This window comes from Piliocolobus tephrosceles, chromosome 2 (genome assembly GCF_002776525.5).
Source record: "Piliocolobus tephrosceles isolate RC106 chromosome 2, ASM277652v3, whole genome shotgun sequence".
NCBI classification, from domain to species: Eukaryota; Metazoa; Chordata; class Mammalia; order Primates; family Cercopithecidae; genus Piliocolobus; species Piliocolobus tephrosceles.
This window is the reverse complement of record NC_045435.1, coordinates 92,967,659-92,992,637: the sequence shown is the minus strand read 5'-3', so window position 1 is coordinate 92,992,637 and position 24,979 is coordinate 92,967,659. Positions and strand designations below refer to the sequence as shown.

General features: G+C 39.5%; 1 protein-coding gene across 4 annotated transcripts in view; it reads left to right on the top strand.

The window, feature by feature from the left end:
• Positions 1-23,900, top strand: part of ABHD5 (abhydrolase domain containing 5) — a 32,141-nt gene extending 8,241 nt beyond the window's left edge. For 3 of the 4 annotated variants that reach the window (XM_023231378.2, XM_023231377.3, XM_026454867.1), the window contains exons 2-7: positions 967-1,052; positions 5,123-5,495; positions 14,902-15,056; positions 19,034-19,145; positions 21,684-21,870; positions 22,460-23,900. In XM_023231378.2, coding sequence (XP_023087146.1) covers positions 1,043-1,052; positions 5,123-5,495; positions 14,902-15,056; positions 19,034-19,145; positions 21,684-21,870; positions 22,460-22,549 — 927 coding nt within the window. In that variant the 5' untranslated portion in view covers positions 967-1,042 and the 3' untranslated portion in view covers positions 22,550-23,900. The remainder of the gene's footprint in view (positions 1-966; positions 1,053-5,122; positions 5,496-14,901; positions 15,057-19,033; positions 19,146-21,683; positions 21,871-22,459) is intronic. The other variant, XM_031935223.1, reaches the window with a different exon arrangement.
• The last annotated feature ends 1,079 nt before the right edge of the window (positions 23,901-24,979 follow it).

Sequence of the window (24,979 nt, the reverse complement as noted above, 5' to 3'; positions counted from 1 at the left end):
CCTTGGATTGAGCCCTTACCTCTCATCTGGACTCTGCAGTAGTTTACTTTTCCTCTTCTAATTCATTTCTTTTTCATCAGAGAGTTCTCATTTTAAATAATACCAGCCATGTACCCAGCCCTTGCTAACTGTCAAATGACTGCTGAAGCTCTACATTATGTCAGGTTGTTACAATAAGCTTTTGGTTTGTAGCTGCCAGGCCAGGAGTTGAGGCTCACCTTCTCCTTTGTTGGCTACAAGCAAAGTATGTCAGCTGCAGTCCCTCCAAGCCTTTCCTCACTAGTTGCCTCAGATCTGCGTCCTTGTTCTTTGTTGTGCTGTCTTCCGATGGATGCTTTGGTCATTCTATTCATCTACTGTTCGCTGAAACCCAAAGCTTCTTTGTATTTCTATTAACAGTTAACCAGTTCACCCCAAGGAGATTGTACACAGTCCAGCCCTTGACATTTGTGTTAGGAGTATGTTACTACTCATATGAGATTTGAAGCCTTTTTTTCCCCAAAAAATGATAGATCTCAGATTTTAATAAGGCATCTCTTTTCTCAACCCCTATAGAGGTACCTTTTATATTCACTGTGAAACTATCATTCAAATGAATCTATTCCTGGTCTTTAACATTTTTTGCACTTCTACTCCAATAAGAGGCTATCTTGCAGTAGGGAGGAATATATTTTTTGTGTTTTCTTGTTCTGCCCATTTTATCCTCTTTTTGTTTATTTGGAATCTGACTATCCATGAATAAGATAGACTTTGAGATCTACTTGTAAGTACACAGGCTGAAGTTGAATATCTGTATCCCAGTACTTACCACCATGTTTTGTGCATGTTAGGTCACTTTTGTCACACATAGCTTCACCATCACACAGGTAGTAAATTTCCTGTGCTGCCTTTCTTCTGTGTGTGTGACAATTGATAGTTGCGAAGAGCATGAACTCACCTATTTGTATTTTGTTTTTGGTGCTCTAGGTCAGGATGGCTAACTGGCTGGCTCCCTACATGGTGCCCTACGTCTACATTACACCTTAAAGAAGCTGAAGAGAAGATGTTAAAATGTAAGGCTTTCTTCTTGTAAGTTAAATGAACTGTGTACTAAGATAGGTCCGATATATCTCATTGCCCTGAAACTAGAGATAAGATTTTTGTGGTGTGTTCATTGTTAGCAAGATAACTTTTTTTCCTTTTCCTTGTCATTAGAAAGTACAGAAATGAATGTTGGGGGCTGGCAGGTAGGAGTTCTAAAACTTTTTGGTCTTAGGCCCCTGTTATACTCTTGAATTAGTAAGGACCCCAAGGAGATTTTTTAATGGGCTTATTATCAATATTTACCATTTCTAATTGAATTAGAAATTAAAATTGAATAATCAAAAATGTTAATTTATTAATTTCTTTAAAAATAATGGTAACAAACCCATTACAGATTAAAATAAAGTTCGTACCAAAAAAAAAAATAAATACTTTCCAAAAAATATGTAATGAGAAGAGTAAGATTGTTTACATGTTTACAAATCTCTTTTATGTCTAGCTTGACATAAGGTTGCTGCTTCTGCTTTCAGTCTGATGGGTAATCACATATGTGACTTCTGGAAGACGGTATACTTACTAGAGAATGAGAGTGAAAAATACAAAGTCTTAGTATTACAAGTATTATGATGAAAATAGTTTTGACTTCCTGGATCCCCTCAAAGAGTCTCAGGGACACCCCCCTGACTATGCTTGAGACTATGCTTTGAGAACAGATTCTAGGTGTTTCAGAGCATGCAGCCTTGTGTAGTGAAAGTACTAGACTGGACCCAGATAACTTGGTCTAGGCCCAGATCTGCCACAAAATCTTAGACAAGTCACTTTGCTCAGTTTCTTATTTCTTGTAAAATGAAGGGGTAGGATTCTTGTAAAATGAAGGAGTCTTTAGAATTCCTTCTAGTTCTAGCATTCTAGGATTCTGTATTTATAGTTGTGTGGAAGCCTTTTTTTTTTCCTTCTTATGATCACTAAAATTTATCCAAACTTGTACCATCAGGGCATTCCAAGGTATCTGTGGGTATAGTTCTTTTTTTTTTTTTTTTGAGACGGAGTCTGGCTCTGTCACCCAGGCTGGAGTGTGGTGGCCGGATCTCAGCTCACTGCAAGCTCCACCTCCCAGGTTTACGCCATTCTCCTGCCTCCGCCTCCCAAGTAGTTGGGACTACAGGCGCCCGCCTCGTCGCCCAGCTACTTTTTTTTGGTATTCTTTAGTAGAGACGGGGTTTCACCGTATTAGCCAGGGTGGTCTCGATCTCCTGACCTTGTGATCCGCCCGTCTTGGCCTCCCAAAGTGCTAGGATTACAGGCTTGAGCCACTGCGCCCGGCCTCTGTGAGTATAGTTCTAAGCAGTAGTATTTATTGTGCAATTTTGTTATGCTGATTCTACTTAAAGGAGTGGATTAAGTAGTACCGTTCACATTCATGTGTTATTTTTGTATGTAGGTGCAGATGTTTGTACATGTCTGTTTTTCGTTCTCTTTACCACTAATGAATTTGTTTGTGCATTTGAATGATTCAGGAGTCAGTGACCATAACTGTATATATCCTTAGGAAGGGATAATTAGCCATCTTCCATGAATTTTTTTTTTTTTTTTTTTTTTTTTGAGATGGAGCCTTGCTCTGTTACCCAAGCTAGAGTGCAGTGGTACAATTTCAGCTCACTGCAACCTCTGCCTCCTGGGTTCAAGCAGTTCTCCTGCCTCAGCCTCCTGAGTAGCTGGGATTACAGGCACCTGCTACCATGCCTGGCTAATTTTTGTATTTTTAGTAAAGACGGGATTTCGTCATGTTGGCCAGGCTAGTCTCGAACTCCTGACCTCAGGTGATCCACCTGCCTCTGCCTCCCAAAGTGCTGGGATTACAGGTGTGAGCTACCACACCTGGTTATTACACAGATTTTTAACATAATGAACTTTTATTCCATGTGCTTGGGTAAACTTGCTCTCTACAAAACTGAGAAAGTTGTCATTGTGATTTACCAAAATAAAAAAATTCTTGTTAGGAGATAAAAAGAGGTGCTAGATTCTCAATTCATGCATCTAACAAACATGTTGATTCACTTCCTTTTGGTTCTAGGGATGCAAATAGGAATGTGAATTGGTCTCTGCTTATCAGACATGAAAGTAAGCTACTGTGGAATGAGTTATCTGATAGTTTTACAGATGGTTTTTATGGGAATACACAAGACGTATGTGTTCAGAATACGTCTGAAGTGGTTTGGCTTGGTACTTAAGTGGTTTGGCTTGGTACTTAAGCCAAAGCAGCCCCTTTTCTAAACTAATGGTATTTCCCCCAACTTGAGGGCATGTGCTTTGTTAATAATCTGAATGAATGTTAGGTTTCTTCTTTGCTGCCACTATACGGATACAAAACCTGAGATTATTTCTTTGGTTAAAAGGCAGAAACTCCTGTTTCTTCAGTGTTTTGTCTACTGTATATGAATATGCATAAATAATTAAGGGGTATATCTGAAATGCAGCTATTCAGTTGATAGTTAAATATAAGTGAATTTCAAATTTAATTTCATTTTTAGGCAATTTTTGGGAGTGTTTAAAGTATTTAGTCCCACAGCATTGAAGGTAAAAAAGAGCTTTGATCTTTAAAATTGTGACTATTTGCTTTTTCTGGGAGATTACTAGAGTTGGACCCAAGTTACCTGGTGTGTCATGCTGAGGAGTTCCTACAATACTTTGTCAACTTTTTTTCTTTTTCTTTTTTTTTTTTTTTATTATACTTTAAGTTCTAGGGTACATGTGCATAGCGTGCAGGTTTGTTACATATGTATACTTGTGCCATGTTGGTGTGCTGCACCCATCAACTCGTCAGCACCCATCAATTCATCATTTATATCAGGTATAACTCCCAATGCAATCCCTCCCCTCTCCCCCCTCCCCATGATAGGCCCCAGTGTGTGATGTTCCCCTTCCCGAGTCCAAGTGATCTCATTGTTCAGTTCCCACCTATGAGTGAGAACATGCGGTGTTTGGTTTTCTGTTCTTGTGGTAGTTTGCTAAGAATGATGGTTTCCAGCTGCATCCATGTCCCTACAAAGGACGCAAACTCATCCTTTTTTATGGCTGCATAGTATTCCATGGTGTATATGTGCCACATTTTCTTAATCCAGTCTGTCACAGATGGACATTTGGGTTGATTCCAAGTCTTTGCTATTGTGAATAGTGCCGCAATAAACATACGTGTGCATGTGTCTTTATAGCAGCATGAGTTATAATCCTTTGGATATATACCCAGTAGTGGGATGGCTGGGTCATATGGTACATCTAGTTCTAGATCCTTGAGGAATTGCCATACCATTTTCCATAATGGTTGAACTAGTTTACAATGCCACCAACAGTGTAAAAGTGTTCCTATTTCTCCACATCCTCTCCAACACCTGTTGTTTCCTGATTTTTTAATGATTGCCATTCTAACTGGTGTGAGATGGTATCTCATTGTGGTTTTGATTTGCATTTCTCTGATGGCGAGTGATGATGAGCATTTTTTCATGTGTCTGTTGGCTGTATGAATTGTCAACTTTTTTTCTACTAAACTTTGAAATGACTTAATATTTCACTTATGTGTTTAATATAGATACCATTAATCCTTCCCTAAGTTCATGATTACTTTTAAAGGAAAAATGATGCCTTTGAGTCTGACTTCAACTCAAAGTTGAAGTTGTAGGACACCTTCAAGTTGTCCTTGAAATTGTAGGACACCTGACAGTATTCTACAAAATGTCTGCAAAGCTAGAGACCTTAAAATAATGGATTCGGTAGCCACTAAGTTCTTGTTCACTTCTAGGAGTATAATACCCTCATTTGATAGATGTGGAAAGAAGTTAGAAGGTAATATGACTTGCCAAAGACCTTGACCGCAGGTTACTTGAGTTTTGTCTGAGGTAGGTCTTCCCCCTTAGGTTTAAAACATAGTCATTTAGAATTATTTACTTCAATAAAATGTGTACTTTTAAAAAATAGCTGACAATAAAAGCTAAAATCATGAGATTGGATACTAGATGGTTTGTAATTTTTGATTGCTCTGAGAATACTTCCCTTCTCAGAAGTAATAAAATGAAACAGAATTTCTTTTTTATGTTTTCATTAGGTGTCCCTTGCACATACAAAAAAGAACCTGTTCGTATATCTAATGGAAATAAAATATGGACACTGAAGTTCTCTCATAATATTTCAAATAAGACTCCACTTGTCCTTCTACATGGTTTTGGAGGAGGTCTTGGGCTCTGGGCACTGAATTTTGGAGATCTTTGCACCAACAGACCTGTCTATGCTTTTGACCTATTGGGTTTTGGACGAAGTAGTAGACCCAGGTTTGACAGTGACGCAGAAGAAGTGGAGAATCAGTTTGTGGAATCCATTGAAGAGTGGAGATGTGCCCTAGGATTGGACAAAATGATCTTGCTTGGGCACAACCTAGGTGGATTCTTGGCTGCTGCTTACTCGCTAAAGTACCCATCAAGGTAAGTGGTAGTGACAGAAGAGTGGGATTAAAACTGTGCTTCCAAGTACCAGACTCTAGTTCTCATCTTTGGTGGTTTTAGTGTCTGAGCCTTACAAGGCAGACATTCTCTTAAAGGACCCTATAGACCACACCACAACTGATGACCAATATAGTAGCTGAAATAATCATGTCAGATCTTCCTATTACATGTACTACACGTTAATAGGCTTGGGAAAGGGCTTTCTTTTTGTTAAACTTAGAACTGTAGAAACTTTAATGTATAATTTTAAGCCACAAGTAAAAATTATTTGTTACTATTACCATTAAATCTATGGATCCAGCAGGCTTTGTCTAATGTTTTCTAAGTTATAGTAAGCTGTAAGGGGAAACCAGAAGGTTAGAAGATGTAGGTACTAGTGCTAGCTTTATGACTTAGAGCAAATCACTTAACATCTAACCTTTAGTTTTCTTTTATCTAAACTATAGAAAATATAACTTCATGGCATATATCCCAGAGTTTTTTATTATACCATACCCTAACCTTTCTCGTTATAAAACATTGAATTAATGAATATTTGCTTCAAAGTCTTTCTAGCATCATCTTCTTTCTTTGTCTTTTTTTTTTTTTTTTAAGAGAGAGAATCTCGCTCTGTCACCGAGGCTGGAGTGCAGTGGCGTGATCTTGGCTCACTGCAACCTCCACCTCCCACGCCCAAGCGATTCTTCTGCCTCAGCCTCTCGAGTAGCTGTGACTACAGATGCATGCCACCACACTCAGCTAATTTTTGTAGTTTTAGTAGAGATGGGGTTTTGCCATGTTGGCCGGGCTGGTCTTGAACTCCTGACCTCAGGTGATCCACCCCACTCGGCCTCCCCTCTGTGATCTGGGATGACAGACCTGAGCCACTGCATCCAGCCTCTTTACCTTATTTTTAAATGCTATTTTCTATTATTCATGTTACTACTGTGAGAGAAGGTTACATGTAAGTGCTAAGAAAACAGGAGAAACACTCATCTTTTGGAAAGAAATAACAAAAAATGAATATAGCATTTTTGTGTTGCCAGTGTATTTTTCCATAGGACTGATTTTTAAATCCAAAATTGCAACTGATTTTGACTTTGAGGTCTGTGAGTGAGACATGGGATGATGGTCGTTTCAGAGTCCCTGTATATACCTATAAGATCGCCCCATTGCGTAACTCTGGGTGTGTGTTCAACACAGAATTTGATGGGTGAAGCAGCAGCCCTCTGTACCTGAGGTTCTCTTCCTCTGGAACAGCCACTTTTTCTCTATAGACTCTTTAAACTTTAGCATTTACACCTGATTTTTCTGATCTCATGGTCCTGTATATGTTAGACAGTAATAGTCCTGTCAACTGGTGGACCGGTTCTTTAAAAAGAAACGCAAATTTTCTTCTCCTGGTTGGCATTTTGGGGTTACTTTCTTTCTTTTCTTTTCTTTTCGAGCCAGTCTCACTCTGTTGCCCAGGCTGGAGTACAGTGGTGCGGTATCTCGGCTCACCACAACCTCCATCTCCCAGGTTCAAGCAGTTCTCCTGCCTCAGCCTCTCGAGTAGTTGGGGTTACAGGAGCCTGCCACCATGCCAGCTAATTTTTGTATTTTTAGTAGAGACAGGGTTCTACCATGTTGGCCAGGCTGGTCTCAAACTCCTGACCTCAGGAGATCCGCCTGCCTTGGCCTCCCAAAGTATTGGGATTACAGGCGTGAGCCACCGCACCTGGCTGGGGTTACTTTCTTTTATTGTGTCTTACTGTTAGTGACAAACACCTATCTGCATTTATGGTGAAAGGAGAAGGAAGTAGATGCCTTTCTGGTACAAGTCAACAGGGCTATTTGTGGGAGTTGAACTTCCTTTGTTTTTTATCAGGTGTGTATTATGTCTGTGTCTGTCTTGTGGTATTTATTCTCTGGAGATGTGACATGGAACTCTGCAGGCTAGACCTTGGTCTTTAAACCCTAAGTCTTAGAATCCCGACCCTTCATAGCTCTCTGCTGATAAAGTCAGTTGGTAAGAGTTTCATTTTCAATTATGAACTGCTCTAAAGAAATAGGGGGTGAAGCCTCAGGGATTCAGAAGGGAATCAACACTTTAAAAACATCTATAAAAGAGAATAGCAAAAGGTATCTAAAAACAAAGCTAGTGATTCCTGCATTGGATTGATTATATTTTAGAAAATGGTTTTTGAATGTTTGTGTCTAATGCTAGAAATAAAACTAGAGTACTGTGTCAGGACCAAGAATCATAAGTAGTAGCAGTAGATGGATATGAGAATGCTTGAAATAATTAGCCTGTCTAAATTTGGCTGGTTGCCAACAAAATTTTGAACTGTACAGAATGTGTTGAATATTCAAGTTTATATTCTGCATAAAACTTAAATTATTAAATACAGATTAATTTCAAAATAATGATGTTTTCCGGATTTTCAGATATCTCCAATCATGATTATGTCCAGTCAGTCAGAACACCATGGTTGGCACATAGTGGCTGCCTAGTAAATATTTCTTGAATAGGTGATTTTGAAAAAGAGAATTATAAGCTAAGTTCACCTTTTAGCTTATAATTTTTTGTTCTTTTCTCTGTTCTTCTCTTTCCATTTTGCACAGAAGTATCAAGAGATAAGAGCTGGTCATGTCATATCTTTCTAATTTATTTTTGGGAGAAAAATTAGTTTCAGATATGCAAGCATAAGCAGGCAAAGATTTCAGTTTTATGCCTTTTGCCCAGTTAATCTACATCTTAAGTTACTATGTCATAAAAACAGGATACAGTGGAAATAAAGAGATCATTCTACATGTATGTGTGAGAGAAAGGTATTAGAATGTTTCTTCTAACATTTACACACACATATATGTATATATAACATACATGAATATTTTACAGAATTAAACAAATTGACCAGCCATTTAAACCAACAACTTTAGTTAGTTTAGAAGTGTGTTAAATCTACTAAATAAAAGTAAAATTTTATAGTTTATTTTTTCCCTATTCTAATAGACCAGATTAATACCCCATTGTAGCATATAATATAGGAAGACTGGAATTAACAATCTCACGTGCTTCCCCTTCTCCCTAGCTTTTTTCCTTCATTGCTTTTCAGTATGGCTTCCCTGGAAAGCACTTCTCTTTAAATGGAGAGGACAGGGAAAAATGAATATCTCTTGTCTTTTCTGCAAGGTGCATCATCTCCTTTGGTGCCCTTTGGTCTTGCTGTCCACATGTTTATTCGTATTACTAATAATGTTGCTTATATTTGTTAACTTTTTATTAAAAGGAATTTTTTTCTCTTGATCCTGGTTGGGCAAATTTTTACAAATTTACATAGATGATCTGATAGTTAATAGTTCAGTAGACTCACAGATCCAAACATTAAACAGGATTAAACAGAACTGAGTACTATAAGTGTCCACCATTATAGCAAACCTCATATTAAGTGATGTTTAGTGTTTGGTGTGTCTTGAAGTTGGCATTCCCACTAAGCAGATGGGGTAGTTGTCAGGGTTGCCTTCTGTGTGATCTGGAATGTTTCACCTGAGCTGGAGAAGCTTCTTTGCAGCACACACATGCTTTCTCTGGTGCAACAGAGCATTCCACTTGGTATCAACAAACAGGTACCGAACTATATACTTAGTGCTCATCCAGCTTGCTTTTGATCCAGTAGCATTTTTATTATGCTGTCATGAGATTGAAATGAATCTTTGAGTTTCAGAAAGACTTTTGGTGGGAGTGGGGGGAGCGCTAAGAGGAGGGAAAAAGTGGTCTGGAGATCAAATAAAATTCAGATCATTTCTTATACTCACTGTGCCTCTTTTGTCTCTCTTTTTTTTCGATAGTGGACTTTGAGAATGTTACTTTTCTTTTTTTTGGAGATAGGGTCTTACTCTGTTGCACAGTCTGGAGTGCAGTGGCACAGTCATGGCTCACTGCAGTCTTGACCTCCTAGGCTCAACAATCCTCCCATGTGGCTAGTATTACAGGTGTGCCACCATGCCTGGGTAATTTTTTAAATTTTATGTAGAGATGGGGGGGGCTCACTATGTTGCCCAGGCCAGTGTCAAACTCCTGGCCTCGAGTGATCCTCCGGCCTCCAAAACTGCCAGGATTACAGGCATGAGCCACTGCACCCAGCTGATAATGTTATTTTATTCTTTGCTTCCTCAGGTGTTGCAAATGTAATCTTTATTTTTTTTATTTTAAGTAAAATGACAACGCCTTACTTTCTGTTTAATTCATGGAGGGAAAAAACACAAAAACAACGTTGTTTTATTTTTTGGGACTTAGTGTTCCAAGCCATACCTACTTCAGTCTTTGTCTTTTATGGGCAGCTCCATTCTTCCATTTTTTGCTTTTATAGGATAGTTTGAGGAGAAGAATGAAAATGCCTAGTTTAATGCACTTGTTTAAGAAGGATTCTTACTCTAAAGAACAAATAAAAGCTGATCAATTTTTGCCAACATTTGGATTACAGGCGTGAGCCACTGCACCTGGTCCAGTTTTTCTCTTTTAATTTTCCTTTCCTTCTGGCCCCTGCTGCTCAGGACCCCATTAAAAAGACTCTGTATTTTGAAGATATTTGTTATAAACTAAGGAAAAGGAGATTATAGAAACTTTAACTTAGAAAGTGTTTAGCAAAGAGATCTATTCCGAGTTAGATTAGAGTAAGTTTTGACTAGTCTTTATTTTTCTAGTGAAAAGTTTTTAAATAATTTTATCTCGAATACTTTTCTTTTGCCTGGCTCTGTCTTCTGATTGTACAGAACGGAGTTGAGCAATTTTTGTTGGCCCTCTGCTGTTCTAGGAAAAGCTGTTCTACTTGATTCGAAGTTGAAGGTATTTATTTAGTTTGTTGTTCTCCAGGCCTTCCCTTTTCTCTCTCCGGTGGCTTGGAGCCAATGGGAAATACCTGGGGCTAACTTCATTTTGCAAATGCCTCCTTTGTGCATTGACTAGAATTCTTTCTGATTATTTTCCTTAAATTCCTTTATACACTTTGATCCTAGGTCTGATTGTTCTCCTTTCTTTGCTTCTTTTTTTCCCCCACCCCGAGACAATGTCTTGCTCTGTTGCCCTGGCTGCAGTGCAGTGGCACGATCTCGGCTCACTGCAACCTCCACCTCCTGGGTTCAAGCAATTCTCATGCCTCAGCCTCCCAAGTAGCTGGGATTATAGGTGTGCACCACCACGTCTGGCTATTTTTTTTGTATTTTTTGTAGCGACGGGTTTTCACCATGTTGGCCAGGCTGATACTGAACCCCTTGCCTCAAGTGATCCTCCTAACTCAGCCTCCCAAAGTGTTGGGATTACAGGCATGAGCCACCACGCCTGACCTGACTATTGTTCTTGTTGCATTATTTCCGGTTGGTGGCTGTCTTTAAATCTCATGAAGGTCAGGCTTATCTACCCTTGTTAGCATTTAGACCAAGTGAAATCAGGTCCCAGTGTGTTGGTACAGGTGTTGTCCACTGCTTTGCCCTTAAGGATGTACTCTGCTCACCATCTTCAAACTTAAGGCCAATTCTGATGACTAACGTTAAGAAGAATGCCTTTTTATATTTCAAAACTGATGAGCTGTTCTGTTGTTCCTGCTCTGCTGGTTCTTTATTTTTCTTGTGGTTTAAACCAGTCTCTGGTTCTTGACAAAGATGTCTAATAGGATGACTCACATGTGCTGTCTGGTTGGACCCATTCTTTACCCTAAATGTGAACTAACAATCCCAGCAGGGAACCCTCTCTGGAATATTAAAGAGTAGGGTTTAGCTAATTATAGTTTAGATGTACATTAAAACCCAGTAACTCCTATCAAGTGAGGAGATAATATTTTTACTAGAAGTAGAGGTTAGAAGATAGCCTGGGACCTTGGTCTGGTGCAACGTTGTAGTCACCTGTGATCAAGCTCTTCTGAAGAATAAATACCTGTCTTTCCATGTTCCCTGGAATAAATTCTACTCTTGTAGTCTTCCTATTCTTGCTACTGTAACTATCTTACATTTACTGAATATTTACCTTTTGATAGCCACTAACCTGAGTGCTTTGCTTGGTCTATCTTATTTAAAATTCCTAAAACCAAAAATAAGGAACAATTATTTTCTGGAGTTTTTACATGTAGTAGAAGCAGATGATATATAACTACAGTTAACTACAGTTTAGATGTTGTAGAGTTTTAAAAAATTATGTTCAAACTTTTTTTACTATAGCACTTCTATATTGTTTGGATTAGAAAAATACAACTGTATCACCCCACAAAACTTGTTTCAGACACCCATGCACACATATATTAATCTAATTTTGTGGCCAATATTCAATGCTTATGATTTATTATTCTGTTCCAGACAGTATAATTTTATTTAGAAAAGACTAGACTGGTTGTTGACTATCTAAATGGATTTTGTTACTGAATAATGAGATTAATAAATAGGAGTGATGTTCTGATGTCATCTGGGGGACCAGAAAAATCAAGTTGGATATGCTTATGCTATGATTATACTTTATAAAATTTGTATATGCTTAATAGACCAGGACCAAAAGAAAACGTGGAAAAGCATATTAATCCAAATGTTTACCAAGCATCTGCCACATGCTAAGCCTTATGCTAGGTTATGAAGACATAGAACTGATCAATTGTAGGGACAGTAGAACTGAGCAATTGTAGGGACATTCACTCCTTTTCAAAAAGGAACTAAAAGGTCATCTGCCTTAGTATATATACTTTGCATACTTTGTTAAACTGGCATTTTCACCTAGGGATGAAATTTTGAAGATCATATTTAAAAGGCAAACCAGAACTAAGGCAAAAACAGTCACCTGGAGACAGATGAGACTTCTGTCAAGTTTTCCTTTGTCCTCCTGTTTTTGGGTTAGCAGGTCAGAAAGAGTTTAGAGCAGACTGAGCAAGATCCATTAACAAATTTGTGACAAAAATTTAACAATTGTTTAGGGTAGGGTATGTTTTAATGAAGAGTTCATTTTTCTCTTTGGGAAGTAAGTCAATAGTGAATAATAGTGGCTGTTTCTTAATATGAATCTTTGCTGCTTTCAACTAGGTGGCTGTCTCGTTAGTTCCACTTATACCCCTGTTAGGCCTCTTCCTTCCCCTACCCCACATCTTATTGTGGGCTGTAATTAAAGGAATTTAGGGCCGGGTGCAGTGGCTCAGGCCCATAATCCCAGCACTTTGGGAGGCCAAGGTGGGCGGATCACGAGGTCAGGAGTTTGAGACCAGCCTGAGCAACATGGTAAAACCCCGTGTCTACTAAAAATACAAAAATTAGCTGGGCGTGGTGGTACATGCCTGTAATCCCAGCTACTCAGGAGACTAAGGTAGGAGAATCACTTGAACCTAGGAGGCAGAGGTTGAAGTGAGCTGAGATTGCGTCACTGCGCTCCAGCCTGGGCGACAGAGTGAGACTCCATCTCAAAAAATAAAAATATAAAGGAATTTAGGAAGTGGTCAAAATATAAGAGATAGTCTTTGCCGTTAAAAAACAAAGCAGAACACTCATTTCCAACCTCTTTCTGATACACTATTAGAAAATGTTCTCATATGAATTTTTTAGGCTGTGAAGGCATACTTCATAATTATATGAAACTCATTATGGTTATAGTCTACATATGTTCTCAATGCTGTAAAATCTAGAGTATACTATTAGGACCGGCCTTGAGAGTTAATAAAGGTTAAGTTTTACCTTTACTAATATGTCTATCTTACGTTGATTAGCCTATTTTTAGAAAACAAAGCCTTCTGCCCAATTCCTTATCAGCATCTGTTAGTATGCTGGAGTAGAGAAATGTGGGTTTCAGCCCTAGTTCTGTGTTAACTAATGTTATATACCAGAGCAGGTCGTGTAGTACATCTCAGCTTCCTTCTTATCTAAGATAAAAGATTGCACCCAGTATTCTCCAAGGGACCATAGAGCTCTGTGCTCTAAAGCTTTCTGTCTGAAAAATAGCAGTCACAGTATGGACCTGTTACTGACTCATTCTTATGCATGCTGACAACAATAATAGAATAGATTTTATATGAGGAATAGTACCATCTGTGCCCATGTTTTAGTTTCTTTACCTTTCTGTTTCAGTTATAACTTAGGAAAGGGACTTTAGAGTCATTGTCAGTTTATCCTTGGGAGATTTTTGGCGGGCATTTCTTGGCTGGTTTGGTTACAGTTGAACATTGTATTGTTTCAGAAGGATCTTTGTACTTTGTTTAGAATCTTTATGATGTATAAAGTATGATGCAGCTACATGGAAGTATTGCTGATAGTTCTGGTTTTCCTTCATTGGGAAGAAGTTTCATAAGATGGAAAAATTAAAATGATTAACAATAAGAAATAATTGTATATGAAGTTGTACGAAAGATTTTCTATCTCTTGGTCAATGAAAAAGAAAATTGGGAAAGAATTGGGAACAGAATCTAATGTTAGTATAGCATGAAATCATGGATAAAGTAGATAGACGTGTTCCTTTTCGACAGTTCTAGAATCCCAAACTAAGGAGTGTTTTCAGTCCACATTACGTTATCATGTTTATGAAAAGTTAATGTAAAGTACTTTTGAACCCACTTTAAGTCCTTAACTTCACTTAAATTTTTAGGATGGTTGATTCATAGGAGATAACTATTGTTGGTATCTGAGGCTATTTTATAAGAATGTGATATTGGTCCGGGCGCAGTGGCTCACGCCTATAATCCCAGCACTTTGGGAGGCCGAGGCAGGCGGATCATGAGGTCAGGAGATCAAGACCATCCTGGCTAACATGGTGAAACCTCGTCTCTACTAAAAATACAAAAAATTAGCCAGGCGTGGTGGTGGGCATCTGTCGTCCCAGCTACTCAGGAGGCTGAGGCATGAGAATGGCATGAACCCAGGAGGCAGAGGTTGCAGTGAGCCGAGATTGCGCCACTGCACTCCAGCCTGGGTAACAGAGTGAGACTGTGTCTCAAAATAAAATAAGATAAAATAAAATAAAATATAAATAATAAATAAATTAAAAAGAATGAGATATTGATCTTTGGCCATTTTTGCAGTGTCAGCCATGATATAAATGGAATCATTGGATTTTTCTGAGTAGCCAGTGATCTACATCATCTCCCAGATTGTAACTTAAATAACAAATGCCCTTTTTTCTTTTTCTCAGTAAACACACAGTTGTATACTCTATACATCTTTTATTATCCACATTTAGATATATTAAAAATAAAGCCCTTTTTCTACCATACACCGCTTAGACCCTACTGAATCTCCAAAGTTTATACAGGATAAGAGTATGATACGACCTGTACCACCATTAGTCTTTAACGTGAAGGTTTTTGAAGGTAGTTCATTCTACCTTTATTTTATAAATCATGTTAGCTCTTTATAGTCTTAGAGTGATTTTACCAAATGAACTTAAATCTGTTCTTTCCTCCAACAGGGTTAATCATCTCATTTTAGTGGAACCTTGGGGCTTCCCTGAACGACCAGACCTTGCTGATCAAGACAGACCAATTCCAGTTTGGATCAGAGCCTTGGGAGCAGCATTGACTCCCTTTAACCCTTTAGCTGGCCTAAGGATTGCAGGACCCTTTGGTGAGTGCTTATGTTCTAGGAAAGCAAGATGTTTGTAGATTATCAGAAGAAAATTCACTATCCTTAGTCAAAATCTTCAAAAAAAACCCTCAACCCTTACTTTTTCTCCTCTTCCTCTAATAAGTACCATGTCTTACACAAAGACGAATGCAACTAGGCTCTTCTCCTCAAAGGGGACTCTTTATGTTGTAAACATTACAAATAATTAGCAAAGCAGAAAGGAGGGAAATGCTGAGGATGAGGTTAGTTAGTCCTCAACACTCTAAAAAACGCCAGACAAGCAGAGTGTTTTGGGGAGGATATAAGGACGTCTGCTAGTCCAGGGCCTGGGAGAAGTGTAGCATGTTGCCCTGTTGGCAAGCATTGGAGAGCATTTCGCCAATTGATGATACCATTTGGTAGATCATAAAACCTGATTGATTTACCCTGGGGATAACAGGTACCACCACACTCACAGATTCTTCCCTCATCTATGTCAGAATGTTGGAAAGATAAAGTTATTTTTTTTATTTTTATTTTTTTTTGAGACGGAGTCTCGCTCTGTGGCCCGGGCGGGAGTGCAGTGGCCGGATCTCAGTTCACTGCAAGGTCCGCCTCCCGGGGTCACGCCATTCTCCTGCCTCAGTCTCCTGAGTAGTTGGGACTACAGGCGCCAGCCACCTCGCCTGGCTAGTTTTTGTATTTTTTAGTAGAGACAGGGTTTCACCATGTTAGCCAGGATGGTCTTGATCTCCTGAGCTCGTGATCCGCCCGCCTCGGCCTCCCAAAGTGCTGGGATTACAGGCTTGAGCCACCGCGCCCGGCCGATAAAGTTATTTTTTCCACAACATTTTGGGGACTCCTGATGTATATTTCTGGCCATATTTTGAGGCACCAGTGTTTAGTCCCTGATTGACTTTTATTTGATTCTCAGCAGCTCTGTCTCAGCCCCACAGCCATGGGAATTTCCTTCCCTCATTGTCACAGATAATGATGTTCCGAACTTCTGCCTTTCCCCTGTACAACTTGTATGAGTTTGGAGTACTTTTAGTTGTAAGTAACTGAATACCCAAGTGGCTTAAATTATAAGGCCTTTTATTATTTCCTTAATAAGCAAACTGGAGATAGGTTTTAGCACTTGTTCTGGTTGCTTGCTCATTGATGTTAGGGTTTGGGTCTGTGTCTGTGTTTTCTTGACTTTTTTCCTCACGGGTGTTTGATGCCTGCCATGGCATTAAGCATCATCTCACAAATCAGCACCCTGATTTGTGAGCAAAAAGAAAGAAAAGCATGGAAAATGGTCCTTGTCTCCATAATGCTATGTTAGGGAAGAAAGTCCTCTCTGGAAGGCTCCAGCCAACCTCCCCTTATGACTGCGCACTCCTAGTCTTTCCACCAGCAAAGAAGAAATTTCTGTGACGGACCAATCATGACTTGTTCCCAGGGCCTGCTTTCTTGGGCACATTGCTGCCTAATTTATACTATAGAAAAGATGTGTTCTAACCAGGTGCTGTGGCTCACATCTGTAATCCCAGCACTTTGGGAGGCTGAGGTGGGCAGATCACTTGAGGCCAGGGTTCGAGACCAGCCTGACCAACATGACAAATCCCCATCTCTACTAAAAATACAAAAAAACTAGCCAGGCATGGTGACATACACCTGTAATCCCAGCTACTCAGGAGAGGAGGCTGAGGCACAAGAATTACTCAAACCTGGGAGGTAGATGGAGGTTGTGGTGAGCCAAGATTGCGCCACTGTACTCCAACCTAGGCAACAGTGCAAGACCCTGTCAAAAAAAAAAAAGAAAGAAAGAAAGGAAAGATGGATTCTTCTGTTAGCAAGAAAACAGGCATGGGGGTATGGAGGAGGGTGTGGGATTAACTGTCATGCAGGTTATTGTAAATGCTGTTCCCTTTTGCCCACCCCTGGCCTTCCTTGCCCTAGTGCCTTCTCTTTGGATAGGGAGAGCAGTGGGACTGCAGGACTTAGAGGAGGGTATGGGGGTTGAATTGGTGACCACACTTTACTCAGTGCTCCTTTTTTTTTTTTTGAGACGGAGTCTCGCTCTGCTGTCCAGGCTGGAGTGCAGTGGCGTGGTCTCGGCTCACTGCAAGCTCTGCCTCCTGAGTTCACACCATTCTCCTGCCCCAGCCTCCCGAGTAGCTGGGACTACAGGCACCTGCCACTACGCTCGGCTAATTTTTTTGTATTTTTAGTAGAGATGGGGTTTCACTGTGTTTAGCCAGGATGATCTCGATCTCCTGACCTCGTGATCCGCCCGCCTCGGCCTCCCAAAGTGCTGGGATTACAGGCGTGAGCCACCGCGCCCGGCCTCAGTGCTCTTACAGAAGGCACATTTTGCCTACCTGCAGTCTTTCAGCCCTCCCCAGTAGAGCCACTCCTTAGTATGCTTGGTCCTCCTCTGGTAAAGTACTTAAGAGCTTCGTTTAATCTTTATAGCCCTGAAATAGAAATAGATTTTACTAGATCACAGGTACACAAATAACAATTATGGGAAAAGTAAAGTATGAAGAGAAATTAGAAGTGATGGGCAAGGGAGGACACCTAGGAGAGGCTCTTTAAAGCCATGCCCTCAGCCTCTTATTATTGCTTGCACTTGGGGGTGGGAAGGTGATGTAGAATCAACTGCATGACAGAATTTCTTGGTGGAGCTATATAATTCATCACAGATGGAAAGAGAGGACCAGTAGAGAAGTAAAGCCTTGCTGGAGTTAATGGGGTAGTGGTACCAGAAAGGGAGACCAGTCAGTCTCTGGGGCCTCAGAATGGAAAAATGTGACTAGAGGAAAGCTTCTGCTCTTCATCCTCTTTCCCTTGTGGGCCTTGCCCTGGGCTTTTTCTTTTTTTCTTTTTCTTTTTTTGAGACAGAGTCTTGCTCTGTCGCCCAGGCTGGAGTGCAGTGGCGCGATCTCTGCTCACTGCAAGCTCTGCCTCCTGGGTTCATTCCATTCTCCTGCCTCAACCTCCCAAGTAGCTGGGACTACAGGCGCCCGCCACCACACCCGGCTAATTTTTTGTATTTTTAGTAGAGACAGGGTTTCACTGTGTTAGCCAGGAAGGTCTTGATCTCCTGATCTCGTGATCCGCCTGCCTCGGCCTCCCAAAGTGCTGGGATTACAGGCATGAGCCACAGCGCCCAGCCTTTTCTTTTTTTTTTTTTTTTTTTTTGAGACGGAGTCTCACTCTGTCACCCAGGCTAGAGTGCAGTGGCGCGATCTCGGCTCACTACAACCTCCACCTCCCAGGTTCAAGTGATTCTCCTACCTCAGCCTCCTGAGTAGCTAGGATTACAGGTGCATGCCACCACGCCCAGCTAATTTTTGTATTTTCAGTACAAATACAAAATGGGGGTTTCACCATGTTGGTTAGGCTAGTCTCAAACTCCTGACCTTGTGATCCGCCCGCCTTGGCCTCCCAAAGTGCTAGGATTACAGGCATGAGCCACTGCTCCCGGGTGCCCTCGGCTTTTTCTAGAGTGGGGCTGTGTGCACCACCAGGGATAACCTTAGCAGGGGGTCTTGCTAGTGTCCCAAGAAAAAACTGAATTTATTTTCACACAGAAATAATTATATATGCTAGTTTACTTCATTTGGATGTTAATGTGTTATAATTATGGAAGAAATACAAGTTAATACATTAATTTTATGTATGAGCTACTCACTGGCCACATTTAAAGAATTTATTTACCTACAAAAGTGCCTTCTAACTTACACGTTTTTGAGGCCCTAAAGCACATCTGCAAGTCAAAATACAATACTCTTTAATTCTTATATTATTATTTCCTTGGGGAACTTTAGGAGGACAGCTATAAGAATGTGTGCTTTTTACCACCTACAATATATATTTGATTACATATGTATATGTGTGTGTGCACATAACAGTCATTACACAGACAAGCACTAAAACTTTCTGTATTATTTAGTTGATAAGTTAATTATAATTTAAAACATGCATTTTTTAAATTTCCTGTTAAATAGGTTTAAGTCTAGTGCAGCGTTTAAGGCCTGATTTCAAACGGAAGTATTCTTCAATGTTCGAAGACGATACTGTGACAGAATACATCTACCACTGTAATGTACAGACTCCAAGGTGAGGGTTAGGTTTCTCAATTCACTGTGTGTGTGTGTTTTAGACTTTTTTTTTTTTTTTTTTAATGTTTGTTTATTTATTTGAGATGGAATTTTGCTCTTGTCACCAAGGGTGAAGGGCAATGGCACCATCTTGGCTCACTGCAACGTCTGCGTACCATGTTCAAGCGATTCTCCTGCCTTAGCCTCCGAAGTAGCTGGGATTACAGGCATGCGCTGCCATGCCCAGCTAATTTTTTTGTATTTTTATTAGAGACAGGGTTTCTCCATGTTGGTCAGGCTGGTCTTGAACTTCTGACCCAGGTGATCCGCCCACCTCGGCCTCCCAAAGTGGCATGAGCCACCGTTCCCGGCCTTTTTTAAAAAATATATCAGTGGTCCAGAAGATTTTTATCAGTAGTTAAATTACTGAATTTGAAAGGACATGTGTCTAATACATTTTATTTTACTCATCTATTCTTAGAGTACCCACTGTATAAAACATTGTGCTGAGTTCTGATGGCAGATTAAAAAGTGAGATGTTCACTCTTCCCTCAAAGTTCTTATGAATAAGTTGAAGAAGTCTTGGTCTTGGGCATCTCCAAGAGATGGTTTGAGTTGAAAGTTGAAGAATTTCACATGAAGTATTTCCCAAACTGAGTATGAATGTTTCATCAAAAAAAGAAAAAAGGGTGCCAGATTAAACAAAAGTAAATGGTTGTCTGTACTATGAATTATCCTTTACTATACCGAAAGGTATTGAATTTCCCAAGTGAATGGGAGAGGCTGTGTAGTATTTTTCAAGTCTATTTGATGATTGTACTCCTGAACAACTCTAAACATCTATAGGTCAGCCTTAGAAATGCAGCTGCAGAGGGTGAGGAGGAAGTGAGGGATTCTGCATGTATTTTGACAGTGATTAGAAGGAGAGAGACAGAATGGGGCATAGTAGCAGAGGGAGCAAGAGAGCCAAATGTATTTTTTACAAATACTACTTATGGATGTTGGGTGAAGAGTACCAGTGGAGAAAACATAGCCTGACGACAGTGGTGAACTAGGAGGAGGCCAAACCATAAGGCCCTAGAGTTTCTAGGAGGAGCATCAAGAATAGAATGCAAAGATGAGAGCTACAGTTCTCATGCTATGTCATGTACTGAAATTATTGGGGGTGCTTGTTAAAATGTGACTCCTGAGGCTTATTTCTAAGACTGAGACTAGCATTTCTGGGCTGCATCTCTAACAAATACTCTGGTGATCCTGCATAGGTGGGTCATGGAGCACACTTTAAGACAGAGAAGTGGTATCTCATCCTTTCTAAGACTGAGGTTTGGATGAAAGGCTAAGAGGTGAGATGCAGAGGCAGCCTCCCTCCCTTTTATTTCCTCCCTCGCTTTTGGCAGATAATATGTACGCCTACTTTATTAAAAAGATTGAGGCCATGGTAGTTATTTATAGGTGTAGCTGTAGCCTCAGTCTTTTTAATAAAGTAGGTTAGAGGTTCTCTGCCAAGAGTGAGGGAGACTAGAGGTTTAAGGTCCTCAAGAGATTGAGGTTTTGTGACTTGCTAGGCAGTCAGATCTTGTGGATTAGGTGAACACATTGATTGACTTGCTCCAACAGCTGTTTTTAGGGGTCTGCCCCAGGAACATCATTCCTTTTCCTGCATGGTCTAAGTTTTACTCTTCACGTCCTCTTATTTCATGATTACATGTGTTCATGTAGTCCTAGTTTGTTACCTTTCTTGTGGTGAGACTTGAATTCTTCATAAAAGGCAAGTTAGAATTTTCTCTAGTTCTGTAAGAATAGCAGAAGTGGCCGGGTGCGGTGACTCACGCCTGTAATCCCAGCACTTTGGGAGGCCGAGGCGGGCAGATCACAAGGTCAGGAGTTTGAGACCAGCTTGACCAACATGGTGAAACCCCGTCTCTACTGAAAATACAAAATTTAGTTGTGCGTGCCTGTAATCCCAGCTACTCAGGAGGCTGGGGCAGGAAAATTGCTTGAACCCGGGAGGCAGAGGTTGCAGTGAGCCAAGATTGTGTAGCTGCACTCCAGCCTAGGCAACAGAGCAAGACTCCATCTCAAAAAAAAAAAAAAAAATGAATAGCAGAAGTGACAGCAAATAGACCTATCCTGAGAGTTTGCAAGAATATATTATCTGAGTTTCTTAACTTGGTAATGGTTTTGGCATTGCAGGTGAAATGCTGGTGCCATGAACCTGGGGATAAGCTACCTTCTACATCAGTTTAAATAAGGGTGAAAAAACATATTTTTAACTATCTCCACAATAAATAATTTAATGACAGAAAATTAAGGTTGTACATTTTGGTTTACAGGAAAACTTTAAAAAATCAGCTGAAGTATACAGCAGCCTTGCTTATCTAACAGTGATCTGTGAGATTTGTTCTTTACACTATCTCATAAATTGTTGTCTATTTAAGCTGAGGTTTTTCTTAAGTGCTGGAAAAGCTAAATATGAATGTGTTTTGATAGAAGTGACAGTGCAATGCATACTCATTCCCAAAAATCATACATTGTGATTTTCTCCTTGCTGTTAAAGTGGTGAGACAGCTTTCAAGAATATGACTATTCCTTATGGATGGGCAAAAAGGCCAATGCTCCAGCGAATTGGTAAAATGCACCCTGACATTCCAGTTTCAGTGATCTTTGGCGCCCGCTCCTGCATAGATGGCAATTCTGGCACCAGCATCCAGTCCTTACGACCACATTCATATGTGAAGACAATAGTAAGTATGTGACTTGATTTGGGTTTTTAGGTATAAGTGAAGTCTGTTTTATTATCTCCCTTAAAAGAGGTTTTAGGTCATCCTGGTGTTACAGGTCATCTAAGCTATACCTGCAGCCTCAGTCAGGGACTTGATACCACATGTGTTGGGTGCAAGGTTTGGCCTGCATACATCTTCATGTCCAAACCATGAACCACCTTTCTGAGTGACTTTTCCTGTCCCTAGAGCCACAGCATTAGGAGAGACGGGCAGAGGGACTGGTCCAGTAGCTCTTAAAGTAATTCCCACCTCACAAGGCAGCACAGTCTCACTTTTTTCAGTTTCTCTGTTGGCACTTTTATTAGTGGTCAATTAAGTGTTTTTTGCATATTAAAATTGTATGTAGATTCAATTCAGTAGATTTTTCTATTCTCAGATCCTTTTAATGGATATACTTAATAGTCACTATAGATTATTGTTATTTTTTATCATGTGTTTTATTTAAATATAGTGGCTCTCACTTTTATTACTACGTGTCTTTGCTTATATATTATTGTGTTTTATTAAATGCTTTTACTCACTAACCTTCTGAATGCTTTTCCTTATCCAGGCTATTCTTGGGGCAGGACATTATGTATATGCAGATCAACCAGAAGAATTCAATCAGAAAGTAAAGGAGATCTGTGACACTGTGGACTGAACACACTGAAGCTCTGATGGGAAAACCTGGTTACTGATACAGTTGTTCAGCAATAATTCATAGTATATGCTGAAGAGTAATGAATACAACACAAGAACCAGGCAGCCTTCTTGACTATACTTTGCACATGTTTTCTTTAGGAATTCACTTGCACATTTAAACCAGTTAGTGCCTTCTAGAAGAATGGCTTTCCTTTCTCCTACACAAAATTAAAATATACAAGTCTATAAATTTAATACCTTTGAATAAAAGGTTATTTGTCCCTCTCATGTACTGAAAAACTAATTTTTCAGCTGAAAAATTGCTAATCTAATTTTGCTAATCAGTTACTTTTTATATTGCAATTTATATTGCCAATTTAGGAAGTGATTTCTGAGTCTCTTACACTGTAAAGGTGCACTTTATTTTCTTTGTCTTCCCCATCATGTATTTATTGTGTCTAATGACTGATATTAATCTAAATTCATTGTGTTTTTATGTAAAAAAATCTGTCAGTTGTTTAGAATATTTCACTTTGTTTTTGAAATGGAGTGACAAGGCAGAGTTTTGGTTAAAGGATGGGAGTTGATCACTATCATTACTTTTTCTAGTTTACCTCTTTTTTATATTTAAGGCTGCTAAGCCATGTTCAGCATTTTAAATGTGGTCTATCCTGACATACACAGTGTATAACAACATAACTCCTTGGAACCTCCTATGTGTGGTATGATTCTACACTTCCAAGGAACATGACTTCAATACTTCAGTGATTCAGGAACTGAAAAGCCTTAGCTAAAAGGGTGTTCTTTGTTTCTCCCTTTCATACTATTCTTTTCCATGACCCAGGATGCAGCAAATGAAACAAATTTCTTCACTTAGGGGGATATTAAGACTGTTACTTCCTAGTAAGCTGAGTAATGTCATATTTTTATTAACATCTAACTTTTGTAGATGGGTGCTAAAAATGCATACATTTTAACCACTAAAATAGAAAAACAAGTGGTGCTATTATGTCTCATGGCACCAGAAATGAGCTAGCACTTGGGTTTGTTGTTGTTGTTGTTTATTAAGAGTATTGTGTTAATTAAATCATTACATACTTGAAGTTATATTACAAAAATTCTAAAAGGTTGATTGAACTATTTTTTTAGGAACTACCATCAAGTGTAGAATTTTCTTGCAGTTTTAAAATGAGGAAAACTTCTTTGAAACTGTGAAAAAGCTCCACGTGGTCACTGGCTGCTGAGAAAACCCTTCACCAAAAAAATAAATAAAAATTGAATAGGATTGTCATCAAGAAGGCATCTTTGGCTAACATTGCTTGTCCAGGAGAAAGGTAGCTATGTAAATAAAAACAGTGAACTAGAGCAAATAGTGGTTTAATGGCTTTGTTATTGCATTTTTAAAATGGTTAATTAGGGAATTTGTAGTTGTTAGGAAATGTAAGGTTGTATCACTGTTGATTAACTGCCAGAAAGACTGAATGTTCTGTTTTCAACATTTCTCCCCTACAAAAGAGTAGACAAATTATACTGAAGCATGATATAAACATCTTCCCAATGAATAATTTGTCTTACTTGTCAGATTAACTAGGTTATGTAGGAAGGCAACATGAGCGCCAAGATGTATTGTCTGATTTCTCTACCTTAAGAACAATAATAGTCTTTTTTTTTTTTTTTTTTGAAATGGAGTCTCGCTCTGTCGCCCAGGCTGGAGTGCAGTGGCACAATCTCGGCTCACTGCACGCTCCACCTCCCAGGTTCACGCCATTCTCCTGCCTCACCCTCCTGAGTAGCTGGGACTACAGGCACCCGTCACCACCACGCCCAGCTAATTTTTTTGTATTTTTAATAGAGACGGGGTTTCACCGTGTTAGCCAGGATGGTCTCGATCTCCTGACCTTGTGATCCGCCCGCCTTGGCCCCCCAAAGTGCTGGAATTACAGGCTCACTAAGCCACCGCGCCCAGCCAATAATAGTCTTTTTAGTTAGTATCTTGGATGGCCAAGTTTCAAACCCGTATGTGGTACAAATAATTTGGGTAATATTTTTGTTTTTTTGTTTTACACACTCTCTAATCTCAATTATCCTTTGCTGGGAGAATGACAGGTTTCACTTATACAGGCAGGTTTTTGCACAGGAAATTTGGTCCCAGCCCTTGGAAGGAGGAAGTTCCTTGGTTTACTTAATAATAAATGGAGTTTCTGGCCACAGATGTGCCAAGTGATTCAAGAAAAAGATATACCCAAATATCAAGTGATACTTTATTTTCCTACAGACTGAATTTGCTTTATTTGAAAGATGATGTAACTCTTTTTAAAGTTAGATTTTACCCTGAGGTATAGTATATGTGATTTTGTGAAGATTGAGCTAGAAGGAAGTTCACAATCCTCACATTTAAAAAAATATATTGGGTGCTAAATGTTTTCTTAAAAATCTATTACAGCATTTG